This window comes from Peromyscus maniculatus, chromosome 20 (assembly GCF_049852395.1).
Source record: "Peromyscus maniculatus bairdii isolate BWxNUB_F1_BW_parent chromosome 20, HU_Pman_BW_mat_3.1, whole genome shotgun sequence".
Classification (NCBI taxonomy): domain Eukaryota; kingdom Metazoa; phylum Chordata; class Mammalia; order Rodentia; family Cricetidae; genus Peromyscus; species Peromyscus maniculatus.
In genome coordinates this window covers 14,986,140-15,014,106 of record NC_134871.1, presented here as the reverse complement: position 1 = coordinate 15,014,106, position 27,967 = coordinate 14,986,140, and the positions used below count along the sequence as shown (strand labels likewise).

Below are 27,967 nucleotides of genomic sequence, written 5' to 3'. Positions count from 1 at the left end.
CAAGGTCTATCATCTCAGTTTTATTTTATATAGATCTTAAATTCCATAATTTGGCTAGAACTCCTTGTGTGTGAGTTTGATCCCATTTTAACGTTAATCTCCATTTCTATAATAAATCACATTTCTTAACATTATTCTGTTATGAAAATGTATATAAGAATCTAGAAAGTATTATAATGCATGAAATATTTGAATCACAAGCCATGATAACTTTTTAAGAGCAATAATTTATAGTTGAGAGTAAGCCAGTCCAGGACTCTGATAAAACAAGTCCCATGAAACGTGTTATCCCATATTTGTTTCTCAAAGTGCATTAAACAGGTTTTATGATTCAAAGCTGGAAAAAGTTTGCTTTCTTTGTTTTGTTATTATATGTGTACTTTTAAAACAATATTCTCTCTCTCTCTCTCTCTCTCTCTCTCTCTCTCTCTCTCTCTCTCTCTCTCTCTCTCGTGTGTGTGTGTGTGTGATGCATGCATATATGAGAGCTTGATTGTATGTTTGGCATCTATTATACTAAACACAGTAAAGTAGCATTTTTTAAAAAAAAGAATGCACAATTATATATAAATACTTAGTTTCATGTAGTTTTATTGGTGTTTTGATATAGTAGCTCATATGGCTTAGATCTTTCAAGTTAGCTGGCAATGATTTTGAACTCCTAATCCCCTATCTCTACCTCCTAAATGCTTGGATGATGGATATATGTTGTCATACCTAGCTGTATTTAATTCTTACTCTTAAATTTTATCATCTTCATTATATTAATAATGTACATTTATTGTTATATTATATACCATCCTTTAAGACTTTACCATAAAAATGTCAAGAGGAAATAAATTTATATGGGACCAAAAACTTCCATTGAGCTTCTAAATTTTTCAGCCTAGGTTGCCATTGCCAAGTGAATACAATGTGCATCACTTGTAGTTTTTTCTTTGTGTGTGCCTTTTTGATGCTGTGAGATCTGGCATCTCTTCCTCATCTTATGAGGATACTTTAAAAAAAAATGTTGCAGCCTTTTAAGTTTTGGAAGGCTGCATCCCTCTCTGCCTTATGCTTTTTATTTCTAAAATGGTGATGGCACTGTCTCCTTTTTTTTTTTTTGAGAAGTAAATGAGACAAAGTATATGCAGTTGTTAACATAATGCCTGGCACATAGTGAATGTTAAAAATAATAGTGACAATGTTGTAGTAATCACAGATTCCCTCCCACATAACTCCATTTTCAGTTCCTTCATATTTATTAACAGCACAGGATTGTTCTATTCATACACACTTGAACATCATTTTTAACCCTTTCTTACTGCATTCTCCTTCTATATGTAGCTGATCCTGAAATATATTTTCTCTTTATAGTACCTAGTACATATGCTCCTCTCTATTCTGACATCTTCCTCCGCATATCTGAGAAGAATCCCCTGGGTGTGGCAACTGTAAAAAGGCTCCTTGAGAGAACTAAAAACTCTTGACAATTGACACACACACACACACACACACAATGCCAATATGTCATCATTAAAAGTAACCATAGGCACATGAACAAACAACAGAAATGGCAAAGGTAAATTCACAAATAAACCTTCATAAAGTTTAGAAAGATTATGCACAGATTGTGGTGAACACCTATAACACCCATAACCAATGAATTAGGGAGACAGAAATAGGGCACCACGGACCACTGTAAGTTTGAGAGCCTATCCTGGTGGAAATAACGAGTTTCAGGCTAATCACGAGCACAAAGCAAGACCCTGTCTTAAAAATGAAAAGAGTACAATGAAGGAATTTTGTATAATTTTATGAGAATTTTGCTTTGAAGATATGTAGTGGGTGTGGAAGCTGGGACAAAGGAGGAAGGGTGTAGTGTGGGAAGAACAATTTTTCATAGTTAGCAGTCAGATTTTTAAAAGAGGGAAAGGAACAAGTAAACCAGATGGCAAAGAGGCAGTCAGAAGGTGGGAAGACTGTGTAACAATATAGAAACTAAAAAAAGAAGTAACATTGTATAATAACATCCAGACCTTGTCTTCAATGAAATCATAGTTATTTTGATGCTCTCTTAAAACACAGGGACTGACATTTGAGTTGGAGAAGTAGCTTTTCATTCTATATGCATGAACTGTAAGTCCTGGCTATTGATGAATATGCCTTATCCCAGTGGCGTGAGTTTGGCAAACACTAATATTTATGTCTAAAATAATTGTGATGTCTAAAGTACACAAGTTTCAATGTTTAAATATTATGGTATGTGTACTGTGAGCTAACAGCATGGCTTATAATCATATGTTGCTTTACACTATGAAAAGCTCATTGGATTCCCAAAACAAATGTAATAAACATATTTTAATACATTTGATCTCACATCTGAAAAAGATGAGGTGTTCTAATGTGGATACTTTAGATTCAGTCCATTTTGTTTTGTCGATACTAAAGACTTCACCTGTCCTTCAAAGTGTTTTTTTAAACTGTATATACTCCTGAGACAGTGTTATCAAGAGTCAGATCATTTATAGCTATATCTATTCTCTATTAGTACTGCAAACAAATAATTGGCAATACCAGCAATTTCATTTCAATCACAGTTTGCTAAAGGTGAAAAAGAAAGTACCCCCTTCCATTTTTATGGGAATATTTTATTTGAATATTTTTTTTGGAATTGTAGTGAGGATAAAGATCTCACACTACACACACACACACACACACACACACACACACACTTACATATTCACACATGGGAGGCAGTGAGAAACACACACATATAGAGAGAGAATGAGAAAATATCTGTGTTAACTGGTAATATATAAATTGAAAGCAATCATTATTTGGTTTTAGTTTAAGTTCCATAAATGTGAACTTCATCCTCAAGGCTACCCCCCACTACCATGGGCATGTCCAGTGACAAGTTATACAAGTGAAGTTGGAATCACACTTATCAAACTTTCACTATCACACAGGAAAATTAACAAAGTATTTGTGAAGACCAAAGACAATTTCCAATGCTTGATATTGCATGCTTTCTGATTTAGTTGTGGTATTTATGCTTGTTAGGTTGGAAACTCTTTAGATTAGAAACACAGGAGTTTACAGCTTCTGTAAAAATATTAAAAACACTAAGTAAATGATTACTTAAAAATATACATCAACATTATATCTTTAATGTTGACCTAGTAAAACAAAGGTAAGTATCACAGTATTTTCAGGGAATATTTTATTATAAAATTCCTTTACCTTTACATACAGGCCTGTGGTCACTCCAAGCAGCAAAAACTTCAGCTATCCGTTGACAAGTGATGCTTTTTGCTCCCTGTAGGACATAGTCTTCATCACAGGAGAACTGCACAGTGGATCCAAGGCTACAATTGAATTTAGATTAAGAAATGTTTTTAGAAAACCAGAATGCAATGAACAAGCTCTACATCTATTGACTCCATTCAGTAGGCCAAATGTGTATCAGGAGGCACAAATATTTAATGGAAAATGTAATATGCAACTTATATAATTATGTACTAAAAGTAAAAAGAGAATAAATTCTAAATGAATATGTTCAGTGGCAAGAATTATAGAAATTTAAGGCCAGCATCAAATTCAGTTATTATTAACTAAGTTACTACACTAAGTGGGTGGTAAATGTGAAAAATTCCTTGACATTCTAAACTGAATTCTGGATCTTGGCTTCTTACACCCCATTATACTTCTTTATGGAGAACTGACATTTGTAGGTGTTTATATACACCTTTGAAGATCTACCTGTGTTTGTAAATACATTAAAAATAGACTTTTGAAACATATATTGTCCATGTTTATTGGTAAATTAAATCTGTTCATTCCATTTATGCCAACATAGTCACAGAAGCCTGTAATTCCTAGATTCTGGAGCTTGTAGCAGTCGAATTTCATGTCTAAGATCAGTCTGGACTATAGAACATGTCTCTGTCTCAAGAAAAATAACTCAGGAAATACACACCATTCAATATTGAATGCACTGAAATTTGATTTTCTTTCAATTAAAATAAGCCAGTTAATTCATATACTTTAAGTCTCATATATTTCAAAGGGTAATGTATGTTGTCTGAAATGAAATTTGATACTACATTTTTTTATTCTTAAAATCTACAAGCAATAACAGAACAATAAAAAAATGAGCATCAAAATGAAAAAAAACAAAACATAATAAAACGAAACTATGCCTCTGAACTTTACTTATAGGGGGAATGATAATATCTAGAACATATAAAGAACTATAGTTAAGTGATAAAAGTGCAAATGCCAATCAATAAATGGATGAGTAAAAAGACCATTTTCAAAAAACAGAAACATATAACAAATAAATATTTTTAAGACTTCCACAGCCTTAGAAAATCTAAGAAGTATGGATTGCTCTCAGATTCTAATTCACTTACGGAGAATAACTGTCACTAAGAAAACAAGTGTTTACCTGAGTGGAAAGAAAACCTCTATTCACTGCAGATGGTAGTATAAACCAGAGTGTCAAAAATTATGAAATTCATTATGAAAATCACTATGAAGCTCTCTCAAAAGACCAAAAATGGAATTAGCACATGACCCAGATAACCAATCAGACTGACTGCACAAATGATGTCCATCTTACTTGCAGACACAGTTACATATCTATTTATTGGTATACTACTCACAATAGCAAGAAACTAGTATCAACAAGGATGAATTAAAAATGTTATACTTATATATGACACAATTTTATTCAGAGTTTATGGGAAACTGAAATTTGCTGGGCAATGGGTGTGACTAAAAAATACAATGTTCTGTCTGTCATCCGGAAAATTATATGTGTATATGTGGAAGAAAGTTTGGTTATAGGCCACAAAATTAGAAATTTTCCATGAACATACTTTAAAAAAACTATACTCAACCAAATTAGAAAATCTAAAATGAATGAATAATTTTTTCAATAGGTATCACTCAACAAAAGTTAAGTCACAATCAGATAAACAATTTAAATAAACCTATAAACACTAGTGAAATAAAAGTCTCCCAACCAAAAGGAAGAAGTCAAAGTATCATTATGTGCAGATGACATGATAGTATATATCGGTGACCCTAAAAGATTCTGTCAGGGAACTCCTACAGCTGATAAAGCCTTTCAGCAAAGTGAATGGATACAAGATGAACAAAAGCAAGTAAGTAATCATGATATCTATAAATGACAAATGGACTGAGGAAGAAATAAGGAAATTAAAACTTTTCACAATAGCCTCAAATAATGTTTCTTAGTGTAACTCTAACCAAACAAGACAAGGACTTGAATAATAAAATCTTCAAGCCTTTTAAGAAAGAAATTGAAGAGAATATCAGAGATGGAAAGATCTCCCATTCTCATGGATAGGTAGGAGCAACACAGTAAAAATGGCTATCCTACCAAAAGCTATCTTCAGATTCTATTATATCCATATTACAATTCTAACACGATTCTTTATAGATCTTAATAGGATGCTTCTCAACTTCATATAGAAAAATAAAAACAAAAAACCCAAGATAGCTAAAACAGTCCTGAAAAATAAAATAGGCAGCAGTTATAGTTACAACTTAGTATATATAATATCTTAGATAGAACATATTAAGTATTAGATTCAGGTTCTTTAGGATAGGACACCTTTTGGAATGATCTTTATAACATGCCACTTACCTATGCTCTATACTTCTCTGGATTTTAGTATGTGTTTCTCGCTTGATATTGTTTGCATTGGTTGTAGTTCCATCTTATCTAGGTCATTATCCCTCATTATTCCTGGACAATATTTGATAACCATTCCTTTGTATATAGTCTTGTACTAGTTTAGAACCTTCTTATTTAGACAAAAAGGGGGAGATGTAGTGGGTAGCCATTCCAGCTTGGATCTGGAAGTTCCAACCCCCATTGAGACTCTGGCACCTGTCACACCTATGAGGCGGGGCAAAGGGAGGCATCTGGAGACTGGAGACCTGGATGGGCGAGCGCTCTCTCTGTTCCTGGACCCTAGATGGTGGAGGTTGACTGAGCAGAGCTCCAGAGAACACCGCTGGACTGCGATACACCTTCCCCAGACCCCTGCAATCTACCTATTCCTTCATTTGTAAGTCACCCACTAAATAAATCTTCCTTTTAACTACGTGGAGTGGCCTTAATAATTTCACCAATACTGGAGTTACCACCATTCCTGAATTTGAGATGTACTACAGAGCTATAGTAATAATATTTTCATAAAACATAGTATTGGCATAAAAACAGATTGATCAATGGGATTGAATTGAAGACTCAGACATAAATCCACATGCATATGGACACCTGATTTTTCTTATATAGAAGTCAGTATTACACACTGGATAAAAGACAGCATCTTCAACAAATGGTTCTGATCAAACTCGATGGCTTGAATGAGAAGAATGGTAATAGAACCGTACCTATTATGCTGCAAAAATTCAAGTCCAACTGTATCACAGACTTCAACATAAAATTAGATACCCTGAAGCTGATAGAAGAAAAGTGACGTCTAGCCTTGAACACACTGGCGCCAAAGAAAACTTACTGAGCAGGACACGGATATCAGAAGCACCGAGATCAACAATTAATAAATGGGACCTCATTAAACTGAAAATGGGGAACAGAATTCTCAATAGAGGAATCACAAATGGCTGAGAAACACTTAATGAAATGTTCAACATCCTTGGCCATCAGCGAGTTGCAAATGAAAACTATTTTGAGATTCCATCTCATACCTGTCATAATGGCTAAGATCAATAACAAAAATGAAAGTTCATGCCAGTGAGGATGTAGAGCAAGGGGATCCCTCAGCCTTTGCTGGTGAGAGTGCCAACTTGTACTGCTACCATGGAACTCAATATAGAGGCTCCTCAGATAGTTAAGAATCAATCTACCTTAATACCTCACTATGTCACTCTTGGGTGTATACTAGAAGAAGCTGTATCCTACCACAAGGGCACTTGCTCAATCATTTTCATTGTGGCTTCAGTTATAATAGCTAAAAACTGGAACCAACCTAGATGTCCCTCAAGAAAAGAAAAGATAAAGAAACTAGGTACATTTACACAGTGAACTACTACTCAGTTGTTAAAAAAAATGATACCATGGGATTTGCAAGCAAATGAATGGAACTAGAAAAAAAGTCATTCCAAATCAGGTAACCCAGACACAGAATGATCAATATAGTTTATATTCACTAAAATGGGATAGTAGCTGTGAAGTAAATGATAACCCAGGCACAATCCACAGACTCAGAGATATTAGGTAACAAGGAGGGCTTTAGGAGGGATGCAGCAATCTCCCTGGGAGGGGGAAATAATATATTTAATAGGCAAAATGGGGGTGGGTGGGGATGGGACTGGCGACTGGGTTAGGGGAAGATATGGTAGAGGGAGAGAGTATGGGAGAGATGGCGAGAATTGGAGGGACATTTTAGTGGTGCTGTGGAAACTTAGTATAGTGGAAACTTCCTGGAATTTATTAAGGTTATCCTAATGAGGAATCCTAGTAATGGGTATTATTGATTCTCACCTGGCCATCTCTTGTAGTCAAGTGAGTCTTCCCATAGAGGTAATAGATTGTATTCATTTCAGTTGTTGGACAAGGAGGTTGCATGCAAATCCACAAACAATCCAGGATTACAGTAGGACCCCACTGCATGGATAACACCCACATAACTCATTGAATATGGAGTTGAACTAGTTCCTACATGGAGCCCTCATTCCTATGTTCTCCTCTCTTTGGTGCAGAGAAGGTATTCTGCAGGCTAAGAAATGTGGACACCAAGCTAGCCATAAGCCTTTTACCTGTAATCTGTTCTGCCCACATAATAGGCCAGGGAAATGGGGCATATAACTTGTGGGAGTAGTCAACAAATGTCTGATTTGACCCAAAGCCCATTCTATGAGAAAGAACCCATACCTTACAGTGTTTGGGCAACCAAAACCAGAGAGAGACTAGATATCCTAGAGACCGAGGTAAAACCAAGACTACTGGTATAAAAATGATTATTATTGATATTTGGCTATACTCATAGATCAGTGTCTTAATCAGTCATCATCAGAGAGTCTTCCTTTGGCAGCACACGGGGAAAAATGCAGAGACTCACAGCCAGAAAAGTTGTGGAGAGAGAGTCTAAATTGTAGGTCTCCATCAAATCCCTCACCTCAAGAGCTCAGGAAATACCACCAGAGGCAGGAAGAGTGTAAGAGTCAGAGAGGTTGGAGAACACCAAGAGAACAAGGCCTGCTAAATCAACTGAGCAAGGCACATGCGAGCTCACAGAAACTAAAGCAGCAAGCACTGGGCTTACATGAGTCTATACCATGTCATCTTTGTATATATTCTAGCTATTAGCTTAGTATTTTTAATGCAACTACTGACTGTTAGAATGAGTGGGTCTCTGACTCTTGTGCCTGTTCTTGGGACCATTTTCTTCTTGTTGGGTTGCCATGTCTAACTTTGATTTGGTAGGTTTTGCTTCATCTTATTATATTTTATTTTGTCATGTTGGTTGTTTGCTCTTAGAAGCCTCTTCTTTTCTAGTGAGAGAAAGAAGGGAATTGATCAAGAGTAGATGGGATGTTGGAAGGAACTGGGAGGAGTAGATGGAGGGGAAACTATAATCAAGACATGCAGCCGGGCGGTGGTGGCGCACGCCTTTAATCCCAGCACTCGGGAGGCAGAGCCAGGCGGATCTCTGTGAGTTCGAGGCCAGCCTGGGCTACCAAGTGAGTTCCAGGAAAGGCGCAAAGCTACACAGAGAAACCCTGTCTCGAAAAACCAAAAAAAAAAAAAAAAAAAAGACATGCTGTAAAGAAAAAATTTATTTTTAGTATAAAGAAAACGTTGTCAATGTGAGGGGAAAGGAGCAAGGATAGTGTATCACATTTTCATAAAAGCATATCATGAAAGCAGAAGTGAGGAGACCTGTGGTGGAATGTGGAAAGAGGAGGTATGCAGGGAGAAATGGGAGGACAGGGAGAGGAAGGTCACCAAAATTTATATCTGATGATGCCTCCTTTGAAACCCAATGGTTTATATGCTAATTTATAAATGAAAAATGGAAAAAACAAATAAATAAAACAAAAAATTTATTCTTCTTACTAAATAGCTCTCCCATAATACATTGCCCAAACTGTTCCATCTCCTTTCTCACTCCTGGCTAGTACCCATAAAGGGTAACTACATACACCATGCTGTTTCTCCTGTTTTTTCCTTGTTCTCTCTGCACAAAGGACCTTAGTTCTACCTGTTACTCAGCCTGTGGCTTAATGAATTCTTTTCAGCTTCCTGAGCTTACCTTGAAGGTGGTTATGCTTACAATATGGTCACATATTTTGGTAACAATGAAGAGAGCATGTCAAGATAAAACTCCAGAAAAGGAGGCCAGGAAGAAAATATTTCAGTTGAGGCTGGGGTGTGCAAACTGTTTACTGAAGGTCAAATATGTTCTACTATTTCTTTTTGTAAAACTTCATGGTTAAAATTGAACTTTAGGATTTCAAATGCTAAAGGTAATCATAAATTTATTTTTTAAAATATAAAATATACTATTCTGATTTCAATTCCACAAATAAAGTTTTAGAGAAGTCCAGAGACATTAACATGCTGTCCTATTTAGAATGGCAGGGTTTAGTATTTGCAAGACAAAATCCCCAGCCAAAAAGTATTCAGATATTTAGTAAGTTGTCCTTTTATGAAGTACTCATGCTTATGATCTAGGCAAAAGATAACAAAATCTGAAGTAAACTAAGTCATAACAAAGGATACAGAATTTTTAGCATAAACACTTCATATATATATATATATATGTGTGTGTGTGTGTGTGTGTGTATACACACATATGTAAAGCAGAACTGACTGATGTTTTTTCATGAAATAGACATCTTCCTAATTCTAAAAGATTTTTAGAGTCCTCTTAGAACTATTAGTGACATTAAGCTGTCTTGACTTATGCTTTGAATAATACTGTTTTTTTTTTTTTTATGCAATGGTAAGTTCTCTGTGTTTTCTTTTCCTTCACCTGAAAGGACATAATATTCTCTAGTTGTTAAGATAAAAGAAAAAGCATGGGATCATTTCAATTTTCCCTTCTTCAGTTGATAGAAGGGATCTTCATGGAATATGGGGTATTTTTTAGTGCTGTGAAGCATGTGGGCTTTGCAGATGGTTACACCTGGCTGATTAGCATGTGCATTAACTCACATAGCTACTTGAACCCATTCTTTCTCTTGCGTTTTTTTTACCTCCACTTAGTTTAAGGAAATCCTATTGATGACATTTTCATTATACTGAATCCAACTTTCTATCACCTGCACTGTCAGAGCCTGATCTAAGCCAACATAACGTCTCATGAGAATCATTGAGATGGCACATTTCACATTAATTTTCCTATGTTTATTCTTGATTACTCAAAAATACCCTTTAATTTTAGTTTAAAAAGAAATAGCTTAAATTGAGCATATACCTACTTCAAATCTTTTAGTTTTCACTTCATTCAGAATAAAGTATGTCCTATAGTATTTCCCCAAGTGACCTGAACCAGGTTAAATTTCAAAATTAATTTCCTACACCTTCTCCCTCTATTTATCTTGAACAACCCTACTCCTTGCTTTAGCATTGACACACTAAGCACAGTCTTGCTACATGGTTTTTTAGAGTAAGCAAAACTAAGTCCTAAGTTGTTCTGAATTCTTCTCATATGTCAGCTGACTCATGGGACTCTTCTTGATCACTATTAAAAGACAACTCAAGTTATTTTTTTTTACACTGTCTGGTACGTTGTATACTTATTCACCAGGTTGCTTTTTCTTTTGTCTCAATAGAAAAAACCCAGTTATGTATATGAATTGAAAGAGAGACAGGCAGAGGGGAGGAAAGACAAGAGCCAGAGACACACACACACATACACATACTGAACAGTATTATTTATTTCAGACTTGTTTACTAACATTCACCTAACAGAGACTAAAAACATTCAGTTTAATCTGAATGCCTATAAAGGGATGATACTTTCTCAGGTCAGGATATTCTCTTGGGAATATTAAAGTTCTATAATCCTCAAGCACCAACCTTCCATTATTTGACACATTTTCTGTTTTCAAGAAAGAGCAAGAGGAATAATATGATGAGGATGTAGCAAATGAAGCAAAACGCTATATAAAATTAAGCCAAGAAAGCTGTTAGGGATTGAATGAGATGAATTCCAAGTCTAAAGGATGCTACAGGTCTTTTGAGTTTTATTCTAGAAGCCATGGGTTTTCAGTGAGTGCCTAATGAATGACAATATTTGGTGTTTTAAAGTGATTCTATTGGCTGTGAGTGAATAACACAATTTCAGAACACAAGTTCAAATCTAGAAGCTATTACAAGTGTCTTAGCTCTGGAGTAGATAGGTTTGTAACATATACAACAAGATGGAAGGCAATAGAAACTAGTGAGGATAAAACTTTGAGATAAGGAATGGTTTGCAGGAATTGTTTGATTACTGCATCTTATTAACTAATTTCTAGAGCTTGCTGCATTTGTCACAGGTGAGTGAATTTAATTGTAACCATGCTCTCATTGGTAAAATCGATAAATGGTATTGTAGCTGAAAGTTTTCCTGGTCCCACACAGCTCTCATGGCCTCCCAACCCACAGTCGCTCAGACCCAAATGAACACACAGAGGCTTATACTAATTACTAACTCTATGGCCTACTGGCTCAGGCTTCTCACTAGCTAGATCTTACATCTTAAATTAGCCCCTAACTATTTATATGTTGCCACATTTTCCATGGCTTTACCTGTGTGCCATTACATGGGGCTCTCTGGATGGCAGGCTGGCATTTTCCCCCCTCTTCCCTCACACCCCATGCCTCCTTCTTCCTGTCTCTCTCTTTGAATTTCCCATCTGCCTCTAAGCTGCCTTGCCATAGGCCAAACGGCTTTATTTATCAACTAATCAGAGCAATACATATTCACAGCATACAGAAAGATATTCCCCTAGGCCCAGGTTGGGTGCCATAGTGGGTCTATGCTTCTATTCAAGCACCATATAGTCCAGAAACCTTTTTTTTTTTTAATGTATTAGCAAAAGCTAAATCCCCCACCTAGCAACAGCATAATGTGTGGCTTGGAAACATCTCATTACCACCATACTGCAGGTCAAGCGCACATACCAGGAACCTGCCATATAGTAGCTTAAGCATGCAGGCTGTGGCTAACTTGAGACAGTCAATTAGGAAGCTGTTTTAGCTTCATTTTAGAATCTTCTTTTTTTAAGCTTTCTCAGGTTTTAGGTGGAAATTCTTGCCCCATGTTCTGGCGCCATTTGTAGCTGGGGTTATCTCTAGTCCCACCTGGGCCAGCAGCCACTAAGACTCAAATAAACACACAGATGCTTATATTATTTAAACTGTTTGGCCTAATGGCTCAGACTCTTACTATCTAGTTCTTATATCTTAAATTAACCCATTTTTATTAATCTATAAATCGACGCGTGGCTTACTGATATCTTAACATGTTGCTTCTCATGGCGGCGGATGGCAGAGTCTCTCTGCTTCAGCCTTCCACTTCCCAGAATTCTTCTCCCCATTTGTCCCACCTATACTTCCTGCCTGCCTATTGGCCAATCAGTGTTTTATTTATCAATCAATCATCCACAGCACCCCATCACTTCCCCTTTCTGTCTAAACAAAAGGCAGGTTTTAACTTCAACCTATTAAAATTACATATAACAAAACAGTTATCAAGCAAGAATTACAGTTGCAATATCTAGTCTATTTGTATTTTGTAAATTTAAAGAAAAAAATGGCATTATAAGATAGTTTTCTGTTTGTAATACAAGATAGGATAGAAAGTGAATTAGGTACATTTTCGACTCACCAAAATAGGATAGATAATGGAATATTTTCTCTGAATGTGTCAATGAAAATGGACTATACATTGTTGATGTACTTATTGCTTGTATATATTGTATATAGCTATTGTGCTTACTGTGTATAGTTTTTCTCATATTAGTTATAACTTCTTTATTTTTATTAAAAAAAGGGGAAATGTGGTGATATTTTATTTGTGCTGAAATATGGTGATATTTTATTTGTATGTTAATAAATAAAGCTTGCCTGGAGATGGGTGGGGGAGCCAGCCATTTTAAGTAAACAAGAAGTCAGGCAACACATACCCTTAATCCCTTAGCAGGCAGAATCTCTGCTTGTTCAAGGTCACACTAGGGAAGAGAGCCAAGCTTGGTGACACATGCCTTTAATCCCAGTACCAACCATAGAGGCCTGGAGGTCTGTACGGACAGACAGACGGTCACAACGAAGTAAGGTAGCTGGGCTAAGATAATCAATGAGAGGCCTGGAGGTCTGTACAGACTGACAGACAGTGATAAGAAATTAAGGTAGCTGGGCTAAGATAATCAATGAGTGGGCAGAAAAGCAAGGCAATAAAGGTGTGGTAAGTTTAAGGAAGTAACTTGCATTTGGAAGCTGCAGAGTTGATGAGGTAAGGTTGGCTGGTGGCTTCCTCTGATCTCTCTAAGGCTTCAACCCAAATTTCTGGCTCTGTGTTTTTTATTTTAATAAGACCATTTAGAAATTCATCTACAATGATTGTCGAAGCCTAGAATTCAACATTTACAAATTCTCATTCACACACACAAAACACACTATTATCACACAAGCTGCAAGCTTGTGTATTGTGTATCAAGCTGCAAGTATTTTTTTAAATATCTTAAGTTATATTTTCTTTTTCAGAGCTGCTTCTTATTTGGGGCTCCTTTTTTTTTTTAATTGAGGCGTAATTCATAAAAGGGTATATTGTTTTGATGAGAATTTTTACAACTGTGGCTGGATGTCTTTCTTTAGTCTTCCAAGAAGGACCATTTTACTTTTTTAGAGTTACTTTTTAAAGTCATGAGGTCAACAACTTGGACTACTATGCATATAAGAGCTAATGCAAATTAAAACCCAAGTTGACCTCCAGCAGCAGTTCATTCTATGTTGACAGTGAGAGAACACTTTGCCTGTTAGGATACTGTTACTCGTGGACTGAAATGCTGAAGAAACCCCTCCCCCTATTTTGTTTTTTGCAAAAATCAAGGTATATTCTAGGGTTTCCTGGTTGACCTCAACAGATAAACTGAGATGATAGTCTTAGTTCAGGAATGATCTGAATGTAGATTTACAGTCTACGTGTACAGCTGGCTAAGTGAGATCACTTTCACAGTTCTGCATGTATCCCATCGGCTCCCCATTAGTCACTGAACTCTTAAAACTGGTATTGTAACATTATCACAATGTTTTGCGCCAATTTTATAAACTTTATAGTGCAATATGTGTTCCTTTTCTGAGGCAAACCAAAGGTATATTTCTCAAAGTTCTGCTGCTAACAGCAGCGTTGATGGAGGATTTTTTATACATTTGTAATAGATAGAAATAAACCAGAAAGAAAGAAGAAAAAAAAAAGTGGTGGAGGAAAAGGTGAACATTGCAAGAATACTCAAAAGGGCTGAGAGTTGCACACGCCAAAAATGGCTTTGCATAGTAAATGGAATAGAACAGCTCTGAACTAGAGCTTACTTTTCCTGGTTTGGTCTGACAGAATGATTGAATGCTTTTGTACAAAAATCAGAGCCTTAAAAACAAGGATTTGGTGAGATTGTAAAATGGTGTGCCACTTTGGCAAAACAGTTTGGTGGTTGGTCAAAATGCAAAACATTGTTACTCTGTTACTCAACAATTCTACCCTTAGGAATAAATCCTCAAACTACTGAAAATGTGCACCTATGAAACATGTACATGAAGGTTTACAGCAGTGTGTTGCTAATAGTAAAAAAGTGAAAACAATTCAAATAGCTATCAAATACTGGAGAGAAATAAAATGTGGCTTATTCATACAATAGAATATTATTAAGACATAAAAATGAATGAGAAACTGACAGATTAAATGACTTTGGTGAACCTTCATAATTTCATTTGTAGATCTTTCCATTTCTAATTTATAAATACATTTGGGGTTATAAATTATAAATGTACTGCCTTCTGTCAACATTGTATACTTCTATTTGATGATTTCTGTGTCAAACATTATATGGAAATGTTTCCAAGTATTTTCTGTATTAACTGTGAATGAATAGAACAAAATAAATTGCCTGTGATGAAAAAAAAAAAAAAGAAATTCATCTACATGGCATCATATTTAACCATAGGTGATTCACTGTTGTTGTTGTTGTTGTTCGGGTTTTTGTTTGTTGTGTTTTTGTGTGTGTGTGTGTGTGTGTGTGTGTGTGTGTGTGTGTGTGTGTGAAAGTATTATAAATTCATTATTCGTATTACCTGGATATAGGCAACCGCCAAATATAAAAATATGCCTCCTTTGCTAGCAAGTCAACAACACTCTTTGAAGTGTGTATAAATTTCCACCCTATGATAAAAACAAATTTCCTTTCTCTCTTCCCCCAGATATTGCATTCACAGTAGTTTACATGTGTAAAGAAGAGGGGCAGTAGTTAGCCCTTCAGATCACAGAGTCAGATCTGCTAACCCCCAACTCACCTGCTGAACAAGTGAGAAGAGACATCTTTTATTGAGCACACAATCTCTAACACATATCAGGCACTTAGATATTTCTTTTAGGTGAAAATCAGACCACAGTAATCTGGCAGCTGTTGATTTGGAAGTCATCTGAGGATCTCTGTTGTAGTCTCTTTGGAACTTTACATTTCATTTTCATAAAAGTCTGCTAGTGAAATTTATCCTCTCTATTTATTGGGCTCAATCTCTAAAACTATTGCTGCCCTGTATATATTCCAGACACCTACTTTGTATTTCTGATGCTCTCATAATATGTGCTGGCCCAGAATTCACACTTTCTTATTTTCTTTTGTCATCATTAAGACTTGTTTTCTAATTTCTGTTACACTTAATCATTGAAGGTTTCCCCCAGTTGTTCAACGCAGAATCAAATTGTTCATTCTCTGTATTTAAAGCAAGCCAGTGAGACATGTGTTTGCTGTTAGAGGACCCAAGTTCAATTCCCAGTACCAATGTTTGGCAACCTATACCTACTTGTAACTTGAGCTCTGAGCTATCCAACACCATTTCTATCCTTCTTGAGCACCAAAATGCATGTCCCATAAATTCACAGAATTATAATATATATATATATATATAATATAAATGAATAAAAAATACATAAAAAATACATATGAAAAAATTCATAAAAATGAATAAAAATACATCTTGAAGATTGAAAGAAAAACTATAACTATGGAAGTTTAATAATGCATGTGAAAGCAGAGATTTATAGGAAAATATTTAGTTTCAGTGAAGTGGTAAAGAGTTGATCATATGTATCCACCATAATTACTCTGTCCACACTGAAGAGTTATCTATCCTATTTGTCTAGTACTTTCTATTTTAGTAGGATACTTAATATGATGCCACATTCCAACACAAATGTTTAAGCACATTATTAAGACTCTAATCATCAGGCAGATGATACAAAATGACACTGTTTGGTAACAAGTGTGGATCTTCACTATAATTATGTTGGCCCATCTTTAAATGTCATCATCTGTTAAAAACAATACTTAACTTTTCAAAAGTGTCTTGTTACATAAAGGCTTAAAAACTGTCAGTGGAATGAGAGATTTTTTTTTAATATATAAATTTTAAAACGTTTATTTGACTGACATAGTGAACCTATTATTTTGTTTATAATCAAATACGATATGAACGAATGGGAAGACAGGAAAGGACAGCTGCTGGGAACTGACAGAAAGGGGATCCTTGTAGACCAAGCAAGCTTATCAGCAATCCATTTTGGATGGATTGATATTTAAGATTTTTTTTTCTCCAGATACTGGTTTTTTGGTCTCATGATTTCCTGACATATACAGAATTCAACATTAACACAGATGTCTAGTTTTCAAAATTAAAATTTAAGAGTAGAAATTAACCAGGCATAAGGGCTGATGCAAAACCTAAAGCTTATGTAAAACATTTCTGTAGTGAAACGATTAAAGTGCTAAACGCAGAGGGGAAAAAAACGTTGCCAACTAAACCTGATTAAGACAGATTAATGCTTTTGAATAAAATCAAATAATTAATTTATTTAAACTAGCACTTTCAAAAATGAGTAATTATACATTGGAAAACTTAAGCTTACTTTTCCCCTTCACTAAAATGCAGTTTAGGGTATTTTGTGTTCTAAGACTCTAGAAAGTGATTTGAAAATTAGAAACAACTAAATTATAAAGTATTATATCTTGAATTCCTGTAACTTTCAACAACCCTGGTGCAAAGAATGCAGTGATATGCTAAGGCATTTCCAAAGCTTGATACAAGAGGTTCATACTTCACTGTTGTCTCCTTCGTCAGAACCCACAATGCACTAGGAAATGTACTAGTTACAACTTTCTTTTGTCCTATAACTACAAAAGTTTATGACAAATTATCACCCTTGAAAACATGCATATGAGTAACATTATATAAGCCTGTTATATTTGAGCACAACACACACACACACACACACACACACACACACACACACACACACACATTTTATGAGGCCATGAAATTGAAGGAGAGTAAGGATAATGTATGATAGTTTTTGAGGGAATGAAAAAAAGGCAATAAATCTTGTTTACACACCAACACACACAGAGAGACACAAGCACATATATGCTTATATGAACTGTCTCACACACACACATATCTGTCTCTCTCACACATACACACACACACACACACACACACACACACACACACACACACACACACACACACATGACCATTCATGTAATCACTTTCATGGTGAAACTCATTATTTGAAATAAGCCCATCAGTACTTCCTGGATTATTCTCCCATATTTGACTTAACATAAACCATATCATGTTTTACTTGGAGTAAGAGCTTTATTTTTGATAGCACTCCAAATTCAATTGGTACTTATTGTTAGGTGTTTTAAATTATTCTAAATTTTTACCAAAACCTATGCTCAAATGAGAGAAAAAAAAACAGCAAAGAAGTCATAGTCTTTAAAAATATTTAATGTTGTAGGAGGGAATGGTGGGAATATGTTGAGGAGGGGAGGCTGGGGGGTTAGGAGGAGGAAAAAGGGGGATCTGTGATTGGTGTGTAAAATGAATAAATTTTTTTAAATAAAAAATAAAGCAAAATATTCATTGTTTATTTTATCACTGTTTTGAATATAATGTCATTATTCCCTTATGTTATGTCAACCAAACCAATCTTGTAACTGATGAGGATGGTTCAGTTCATCATTCAAACGCTTCTGTGCTTGTCTTTTTTACTGATTTCTGCACTGTAACTGTAGGGAGTTACAAGCCCAAACTGCACTGATTGGGATCAGGTAAGGCCCCATCTCTGGACTGGGCAAACCATGTCCCAAGCTTCTAGGCACTGGGGGTACATCCTCTTCCCCTTCCCCAAGCCATTGGGACTCCCAGAGACAGGCCAGCTGCTGCTTCTTCAGCTCCCTTGCCAAGAAAACAGCCCCCTGTGACACCAGTGAAAACCTGAGATAAAAGCTCACCCTGCACCAATTGGGAACAGCACAGATTGAAACAAGAGCCTGGATTAGACCAAGAGCTCCCTTTAGACCAAGAGTATCAACTAGACCAAAAGAGGATCCCTCAGACACAGGCAGCATTTTGCACAGAGTGGAGGAAGAGATGGGTAGACACCAGTGCAAAAATACAGTCAACAACATAAAGACCAATATGGCACCATCAGAACCCAGTGGTGCTACATCAACAAGACCTAAACATCCCAAAGCAGAAGAAGCAGAAGAAATAGACCTTAAAAATGACCTTAAGAAGATGATAGAGACTTTTGAAGAGGAAATGAAAACTACCCTTAAGGAATTCGAAGAAAAGACAAACAAAAAATTGGAAGAAATCAATAAATCCCTTAAAGAAAGGCAAGAAAAGGCAATTAACAGGTGAATGAAACAGTCCAAGATTTGAAAACTGAAATAGAGGCAATAAAGAAGACACAAACTGAGGGAAGACTGAAAATGAAAAATCTAAGTAAATGAACAGGAACTACAGATGCAAGCATAACTAACAGAATGCAAGAGATGGAAGAGAGGATCTCTAGCATTGAAGATAGAATAGAGGAAACAGATTCATCAGTCAAAGAAAACACTAAAGCCAAAAGTGTCATAACACAAAATGTCCAGGAAATTTGGGACACCATGAATAATAAGAATAATAGGGATAGAAGAAGGAGAAGAATACCAACTCAAAGGCACAGAAAGTACATTCAACAAAATCATAGAAGAAAACTTTCCCAACTTTATGGTGATACCTTATTTGTGCTGAAATGTGATTTTATTTGTATGTTAATAAAGTTCCCTGGGGGTCAGAGCTAATAGCAAGTCTTAGCAGAAGTCTGGCGGTAGTAGCATATGCCTTTAATCCAATCACATGGCAGTCAGAGTCCGTGTGTTCAAGGACATAGCCAGCTTGGAGACACAGGTCTTTAATCTCAATACCAATCATAGAGGCCTGTTGGTCTGTATAGACAGGCAGTAACGAGGAGGTCATGTGGTTGGATTTACAACCAATGAGAAGGCAGCTCAGAATGTCAATAAAACGACAGGCACACAGGAAGTAGGTCTCTTTCTCAGGAGAAGGATGGCAGCAGGTGGTAAGAAGGTGGTCTTGGTCTCAGCTCTTAGCTACTGCTCTCTGACCTCTGGGACTTTTGACTCTGCATTTGGCTCTGTGTTTCTTATTTAATAAAACCATTCAGAATTACATCTATACAACTTAAAGAAGGAAATGCCTATGAAAGTACAAGAAGCTTACAGAACACCAAATAGAATGGATCTAAAAAGAAAGACCCCTAGCCACACAATAATCAAACCATTAAATATACAGAATAAAGAAAAAATATTAAGAGATGCAAAGGAAAAAGGCCAAGTAACATATAAAGGCAGACCCATCAGAATAACACTTGACTTCTCAATGGAGACTCTGAAAGCCTGAAGGTCCTGGACAGATGTTATGCAGACTAAGAGACCATGGATGCCAACCTAGAGTAAAATATCCAGCAAAACTCTCAATCTCCTTGATGGAATGAACAAAATATTCCATGATAAAACCAGATTTAAACAATAGCTATCTACAAATCTAGCCATACAGAAAGCACTAGAAGGAATAATACAAACTAAGGAAGTTAGATACAATCATGATAATACAGGTAATAGATAACCCCATACCAACAAATACCAAAGAAGAGAAACACACAACACTACCAACAAAAAATAACAGGAATTAATAATCACTGGTCATTAATATCCATTAATATCAATAGTCTCAATTTGCCTATAAAAAGACACAGGCTGACAGAATGGATATGAAAACAGGATCCATCCTTCTGCTGCATACAAGAGGCACACCTCAACTTTAAAGACAGACACTACCTCAGAGTAAAAGGCTGGAAAAAGACTTTCCAGTCAAATGGACTTTAGAAGCAAGCTGGTATAGCTATGCTAATATCTAATAAACAGACTTCAAAGTAATTGTAACCAATCTGGATATTGTTCCTTGATGTCTTGTTATAGGAAGTGCTTAAGGTATTATTCAATAACCAAAACACTCTGGCTCTTGCACATTTTCCAAATTTGATCACTGAAGTGGACACCTGCCAATGTAGAAGGGTGATGATACCTTCCATTTATATTCAATACTCCATTTCACTTCAGTTCAGATTTCATCATGAGGACAAAATTCTTCTTAGGTGTTTTTCTCTTTATTTGTATGTGTATCTTTCAAACACATATGATTACTCTACTGAGTAATTCCAAAAAGGAATCCCAAAAGAACCAGCTTTTTCAATTGGAAACAGAAACACTTAAGGACAGTGTGCTTGCTAAGGCAAATTTTAATATGAGAACAACTCTTTATTAGTTACATAATGGAATAACCTATAAGAAAATCCATAAAATAAGAGTGCAATTGCATAACACTAGAAAAAAGGATAACTCCAATCACATAATCCCTATTTTGTAACCTATAAAATATACTGGGAAATCCACAAGTGAGATTCTAAATGCAGTGATAAATTATCACATAAATAATCAACTCAAATTTTTCAAAGTTCCTTTACCAAATTAAGCCAATAAAATACATTTATATTTTCACATTTATCAATATTATATCTTACTGTAGAAAGTTTTGAGTCTATAAGATTAGATTTTCTCTAGGTACTCAAGGGCTGTAGCACTCAACAGATCAACCTAATTCTTATTAAAACATGGGATGTCAAAAAATATGTCTCAAACACACTTATTATGTTGTTTCAACCTAATTCTTATTAAAACATGGGATATCAAAAAATATGTCTCAAACACACTTATTATGTTGTTACGATATTGTGATATTTTAATGAATAAGCATATCTGACACAATTAGAAGTATTTAACTTTTAAATACTTCTCATTTAACCTAGTAACTTGGCTATATGGCATTTCCTATAATATGTAACTAAAGAAAATTGAATTATTTTTAACTATGAAAGTCACACTTTACCTTGTACTAAAATGTATTACAAGTAACAGCAAAACAACAAATCATACTTCAACCCAAGCTGAACAATATTCAACATCAGCTTGGAAAAAGCACAGAAAAATCAGAAAAATTGAGTATGCTATGGAGGACCTTTAAGGTTCTATCCCAAGATCTACAACACAGAACATAACTGAACATTTCATACTATAGTTAAATACAAATAATTCTGTAAAACATTATCAAATACTGTGGGGCAATTAATGCAGATTGCCAATATGATAGGGTATGGTGATATTTTATTTGTACTGAAATGTGATTTTATTTGTATGTTAATAAAGAAAGTTGCCTGGGGGTCAGAGCTACTAGAGCCATAGCAAAAGCTGGGCGGTGGTGGTGTATGCCTTTAATCCCAGTACTTGGCAGGCAGAGCTAGGTAGATCTCTGTGTGTTCAAGGATGCAGCCAGCATGGACACACACGCCTTTAATCTCAATACCAACCATAAAAGGCCTGGAGGTCTCCCAGCACTCGGGAGGCAGAGCCAGGCGGATCTCTGTGAGTTCGAGGCCAGCCTGGGCTACCAAGTGAGCTCCAGGAAAGGCGCAAAGCTACGCAGAGAAACCCTGTCTCGAAAAACCAAAAAAAAAAAAAAAAAGGCCTGGAGGTCTGTACAGATAGGCAGTGACTAGGCAGTCATGTGGTTGGGTTTATAACCAATGAGAAAGCAGAACAGAAAGTCTATATAAAGACAAAAAAAAAAAAAAAAAAAAAACAAACAGAAAGTAGGTCTCTTGGCTGAAGAGGCTAGCTGCAACAGACAGGTAAGGCTCTTAGCTCTGATCTCTTGGCTTTCTTCTTTGCATTGGTACTGTGTTTCTTATTTAATAAGATGGTTGGTTACATCTACAATAGGGTCTATAATAAAAAATTACTCAAGAGACACAGTTAAGGGACATCAAAGCCTCCCACTGCCTTCCTTGCTATAATGGACTGTATCTTAGAACTGTAATCCAAAGTAAACTCTTGATTCTACAAGTGTTTTCCTGTGAATGTTGCTGCTGGTGCCTTTTTTTGTTTCAGCAAAGAGATAAATTACTAAGGAGAAGTGAAGATGTTATCATGATAAGCCTTGCCATGTCCTTTGGAACTGGTTTTTGTAGAATTGTGGAAAAGTCTGGAACTTAGGGCTTTGGGCAGGAAGAGTCCTTGCACTGTAAACTGAGGTTACTGGACCACTCTAATGAGGATAGTGAGGATGAAGAAAACAGTAAAGACATAACTCATGCAGCTACAGAGGGAGGACTCTATGAGGACTAGGCTAGATGCATTTAAAGTGATATTCTGGCAATCAATCTGGCTGCATTCACTCTGTTTTCAGAATTTGACTCAGGTTGAATTTTATCCTAATGGACTAATTTGTTTTGAGGAGGAAATTTCAGCACATGAAAGTGTTCAGGCTGTGTCCTGGATACCGCTTATTATTCTCAGACATATCTACTATGAGACAAAATATGAAGCAGAAACCTTAACAACTGTAAAGTTTGATGAGGAAAGTTATGTGAACAAGCTGAAAGTTTCACATGGAAAATGCAGATAATTAACTTCTGTAATTGTTAAAGAGGATAGTATAATTAAAGGGACACTTGGTGCTATGCACTGGGACAAAAAGAAAAGAGCCTGGAGGGCAAGATTCCATTCATCTAAAGCCCCACTGCATTAAAGTGTGAATTCATTTGAAAATAGCCTAAAGTGAGAATATCACAAATGGGAATTTAGGCTGATACATAACTGCCTAAGAATGGTTTTCCAAAGACATACCATTCAGAAACCTCTGTAACTATGGAGAACCACTAATTGCAGTCGAAGTGTGGCACGGTTAAAGTCCTTGCAAGAAGACTTTGAGAAGGTTCTGAATAAAGATGTGAAGGTAATAAAGATCCACATTTGGAGTGGATCCTAGAATGTCAGAGATGCCTAGGCCATGGGACATTCACCAAGGAAATCTGTAGGTATGAAGTGGAGCCAGTTCAAGGGAGAAGCTATGTGTGCTAAAAGGCAGCAAGACTGTGTAGTTGAAAGTTTTCCTGTGTCCTGCCTGGCCCATGGTCAGGACAAATCTCTCTCACCCACCAGTCCCACAGCTGCTCAGATCCAAGTAAACACAGAGAGGCTTATATTATTTTTAAACTATGGTCATGGCAGGCTTCCTGCTAGATAGCTCTTATATCTTAAATTAACCCATTTCTATTTATCTATGTTTTGCCATGTTTTCTATGGCTTTACCTACGTCCTATTACATGTTGTTCCTTGGGCAGCTGGCTGGCATCTCTCTCTCTCTGCCTTCGTCCTGTCTCTCTAATTAGAATGTCCTGCCTAACCTTATTCTGCTTCACCATTGGCCAAACAGCTTTATTTATCAACCAATCAGAGCAATACGTATTCATAACATACAGAATGACATCTCCATCTTTTCCCTTTTTGTTCTATTCAAAAGGAAGGTTTTTAATAAATCTCTTTCTTAAAAACAGGGTGGGTAGTATAGATATGATAGGATAAAAGGGTAGATTGTTGAACCTACGTTTAAAGAACAACTTGTTTGAAATGTTTTATATTGCTATGGATTTCAGTTTATTGATACAAATTTACAGTTGATTTTGTTATAATATCATCTAGGATAATCAATTGTTAGTTAACTATCATTGTTAGTTAAGTTTTCTAGTTATACATAGATACAATTCAATTAAGTAGGTAATCATCAAACACTTCAAAGACCTATAGAACATGGCATTTAAAATGTTTTAAAAAATTAGACTTTCTGGACAGTGAGACACATCTGCTCCTGGCAGCACTGATTTACTTCAAAGAGAAAGGTCGGGGTCAAAGACACTCCATATGGAGTTTATCTTCTTCTTGGCAAATATATCCATGGACAAGAAACTGTTCTTGCCTGGACTGCTTGACAAATTGTATTGACTGGATATGCAGGACCCATAGGAAGGTGACCACAGAACTTTGCAAGATGAGATGGTCCTTCATGTTCCTGCTTTGCAGAAGAAACTGCAGACATTCTACAGGAAACAGACAGAAGTGACTGAGATACTCTAGGTCTATATGGCTGAAGATGGATACCCCGACATTGCAAAAGAACTTTGGTTGACTATCCAGGCAGCCAGCTGTCTCTGTCATTCTAGGTTTTTGGAAGTTGTTTACAATGCTCTTCCTTACTGTTTACTTAGATAACAGTATATCCTTCTGGGGTCTTTGATGTAGTTGAAGACTAGATAGTTATAATTATGGTTTTCCTTGGTTATGATAAGAGATAAGATAGATATAAAACTTTAGACTCACAAATATAGGATAGATAAAATATTTTCTTTTATTTTGCCAAATACAAATAGACTAAATATTATAACTGTAATTCTTGCTTGATTAATGTTTTGCTATTTACATACTTATTTACTACAAGTCCATATACATTTCAGATGAGACATAGACTTTGGACCTTTATATAGTGTTGTAAGGTTGAAGATTATGGGAACTTTTGGAGCTGGACTGGCTACTTACATTATAAGATCACTATATGCCTATGAGGATAAGGGTATATGCCTTTGGTTTAAAAGTAATATATGTCAGGTGTCAGATTGACAAGGAGTAGCCTTGTGTTTATTCATACTGATTGTCAGCATATCAGGATCTAGAATCTTTGAAATCTATGGGCCTATAGAATTCATACCTATGGTTATGTTTGGCAGGTCATATCTCAGTTAAATTAACTGAGTTGGGGAGATCCACCCTAAACATAGGTGGCACCATTCCATGGAGAAGATGCTGGACTGAATAAGAAGGAAAAAAAATGAACTTAGCACAATCATGTATCTTTCTTTGCTTGCACACAGTGGATGTAATGTGAAAAGTCTTCTTCTGGTTTTGTTTAACCCCTCTCTCATAATGGGATATAGTCTCTGGAATTGTATGTCAAAAGACAACTTTGCTTGTGTAAGTCATTTTTGTTTGTTTTGCTAAGGTATTTTATTACAGAAATGAGACTAGTTACTAACAAATCTTATATAGTGATAAAGGCTGTTGGGTATAGGCTATTTAAGCTTTAAAAGAAAAGAAAATCTCAAGAATTCCTCCAAATATACAATATAACTCACTGTGATTCATCTATGTACCAAGTTTTCCTCTCTTTTTTCTAATTCTCCAATTACAGGTCAGCCAGTATTACCTTGCACACAATTAAAAAAAAAAGAAAATCTTTAATTAAGATATCAGAACACAAAGCAATGATTCCTGTTCAAGTAGAAATAAATTGTTACTTTGTTTTCTTTACATTTGAAAACTTAAACAAAATTGTAGTGGGTAGACTTTCCAGCTTTGGTCTGGAGGTTCCAACCCCCACTGAGGCTTCGGGAACTATCAAGCCTACAAGGCGGGGCCAAGAGAGGACCCTGAAGACCTGAGATCGGGATCTGAGACCTCTCTTGTTTCCTGGACCCTGGATGCTGGAGGTGGACTAACCGAGCAGAGTTCTCCAGAGACCACCAACAGATTGTGCTGCATCTTTCCCAGACCCTGCAACCTACCTATCCCTTCATTTGTAAGTTAGGCCACTAAATATAAAATCTCCCTTTTAACTACGTGGAGTGGCCTTAAAAATTTCACCAATATCTGGCACCCAATGTGTTCGCAAGAGTTTCCACCTAAAACCTCAGTAAAAAGATTCTAAAACAAAGCTAAAAACAGTTCCTAGTTGTCTCTTTCAAGTTAGCAGCAGCCTGTGTGTTTGAGCTACTATCTACTATGGCGGGTTCCTGGCATGTGTGCTCCACCTGCAGTATGGCGGGAATGAGGCCTCTGCAAGTAGCACATTAAGCTGCGTGGTAGATTTAGCCTTTGCTAGTACAAAACAAAAAGAGGTTTTTGGGCTACATGCTGCTTTGATAGAAGCATAGACCCACTGTTTCTGAGAGTTGATGGCTCCCAGAGCTGGCGGAAACGTACCACTGCCATGTTGGTAAGCTGAAGTGGGCAGAGCCAGTAGCCACAGTGCCATTTCAGTCTTAAAATGCTACAGTTTACAACAATAGGTTCACAATAAGATTGATTCAGATGAAATAGTTTACAATGTATGTAAAAATGCACGTAGGCTTGAAAGAGAGAAAAATATATACAGTTATATAAACAAATAGATAGTTTTTAAAAATAAAGTCTTTAAAAAACAGTAAAGGTAATAAACCATGTAATTTTCCTTAGTTATGATAAAAGATAAGTTAGATATAAAACCTTAAACTCACAAATACAAGACAGATAGGATATCTTCTTTAATATTGTAACTGTAATTCTTGCTCGATAATTGTTTTGTTACATGTAATTTTACTATGTTAAAGTGAAAGCCTTCCTTTTTGAAAAAGAAGAAAAGGGGAAGTGCTGTGGATATCCCTCTGTAAAAATGAAACACTGATTGGCCAGTGGCCAGACAGGAAGTATAGGCAGAACTGGCAGAGAGGAGAGAGCAAAAGGAGAGGAAGGCAGAGGGAAGGAGACACCAGCTGCCATTCAGGAAGCATCATGCAGAGGCAACAGGTAAAGCCACGGAACACATGGCAACATATAGATTAACAGAAATGGGCTTAGTATGAGAGTAAGAGCTAGACAATGGTAGGCCTGAGATAATATCTGAGCAGTTTAAATAATATAAGAGTCTGTGTGTTTATTTTATAAGTGTGCTCCGGGACTGGCGGGTCTTGGCGGGAGCTGGAGAGAAATTCTCCAGCTACACAAAACTGACAAATATGCATTATTTTATATTTGAAATAATTCATAGTCATATTAGGATTCCACAGTCATCTGATCCATACCATTTGTTTTATCAAACAAATTAAACAGACATATTTGTTTTATAGATTTTGCCTCATTTTTCATACAGTTTGATATTGCCATTTCCATACTCTGTTGTTAGGGTAACTAGATAATTTACATTGTTGATGGAAACACAGGCATTGTTACATCCTGTACAGAACCACTAGCTTGAGCTGGTCTGGAGAATCATTACCAAACAACTCTCTTCTTTCAGTAGCATTTTTTTTTTTTTGGTTTTTTTGAGACAGGATTTCTCTATGGTGTTTTGGTGCCTGTCCTGGATCTTGCTTTGTAGACCATGCTGGCCTCGAACTCACAGAGATCTGCCAGCCTCTGCCTCCCGAGTGCTAGGATTAAAGGTGCGGGCCACCACCACCCAGCTTCAATAGCATTTCCAGTCAGTGCTAGAATTTAGTAGTCTGTGTGATAGAAAGCATTGTTTCATTGTGGGTCCTGGAAGGAGGACAATGGTATCAAATCTATCTTAAAGCAAAAAATTCTTAGAATATAATTTTTTTAAATGTTTAGGCACAGCTAATATATAATTACTATATAAATGGAAGTGCAAGTTATTTCA

General features: G+C 36.1%; 1 protein-coding gene across 3 annotated transcripts in view; it reads right to left on the bottom strand.

The window, feature by feature from the left end:
* The window catches only part of Csmd3 (CUB and Sushi multiple domains 3), a 1,148,052-nt gene that overhangs the window by 645,753 nt on the left and 474,332 nt on the right, over nt 1-27,967 (bottom strand). For all 3 annotated transcript variants that reach the window (XM_006993205.4, XM_042265493.2, XM_042265494.2), the window contains one exon: nt 3,229-3,353. In XM_006993205.4, coding sequence (XP_006993267.1) covers nt 3,229-3,353 — 125 coding nt within the window. The remainder of the gene's footprint in view (nt 1-3,228; nt 3,354-27,967) is intronic.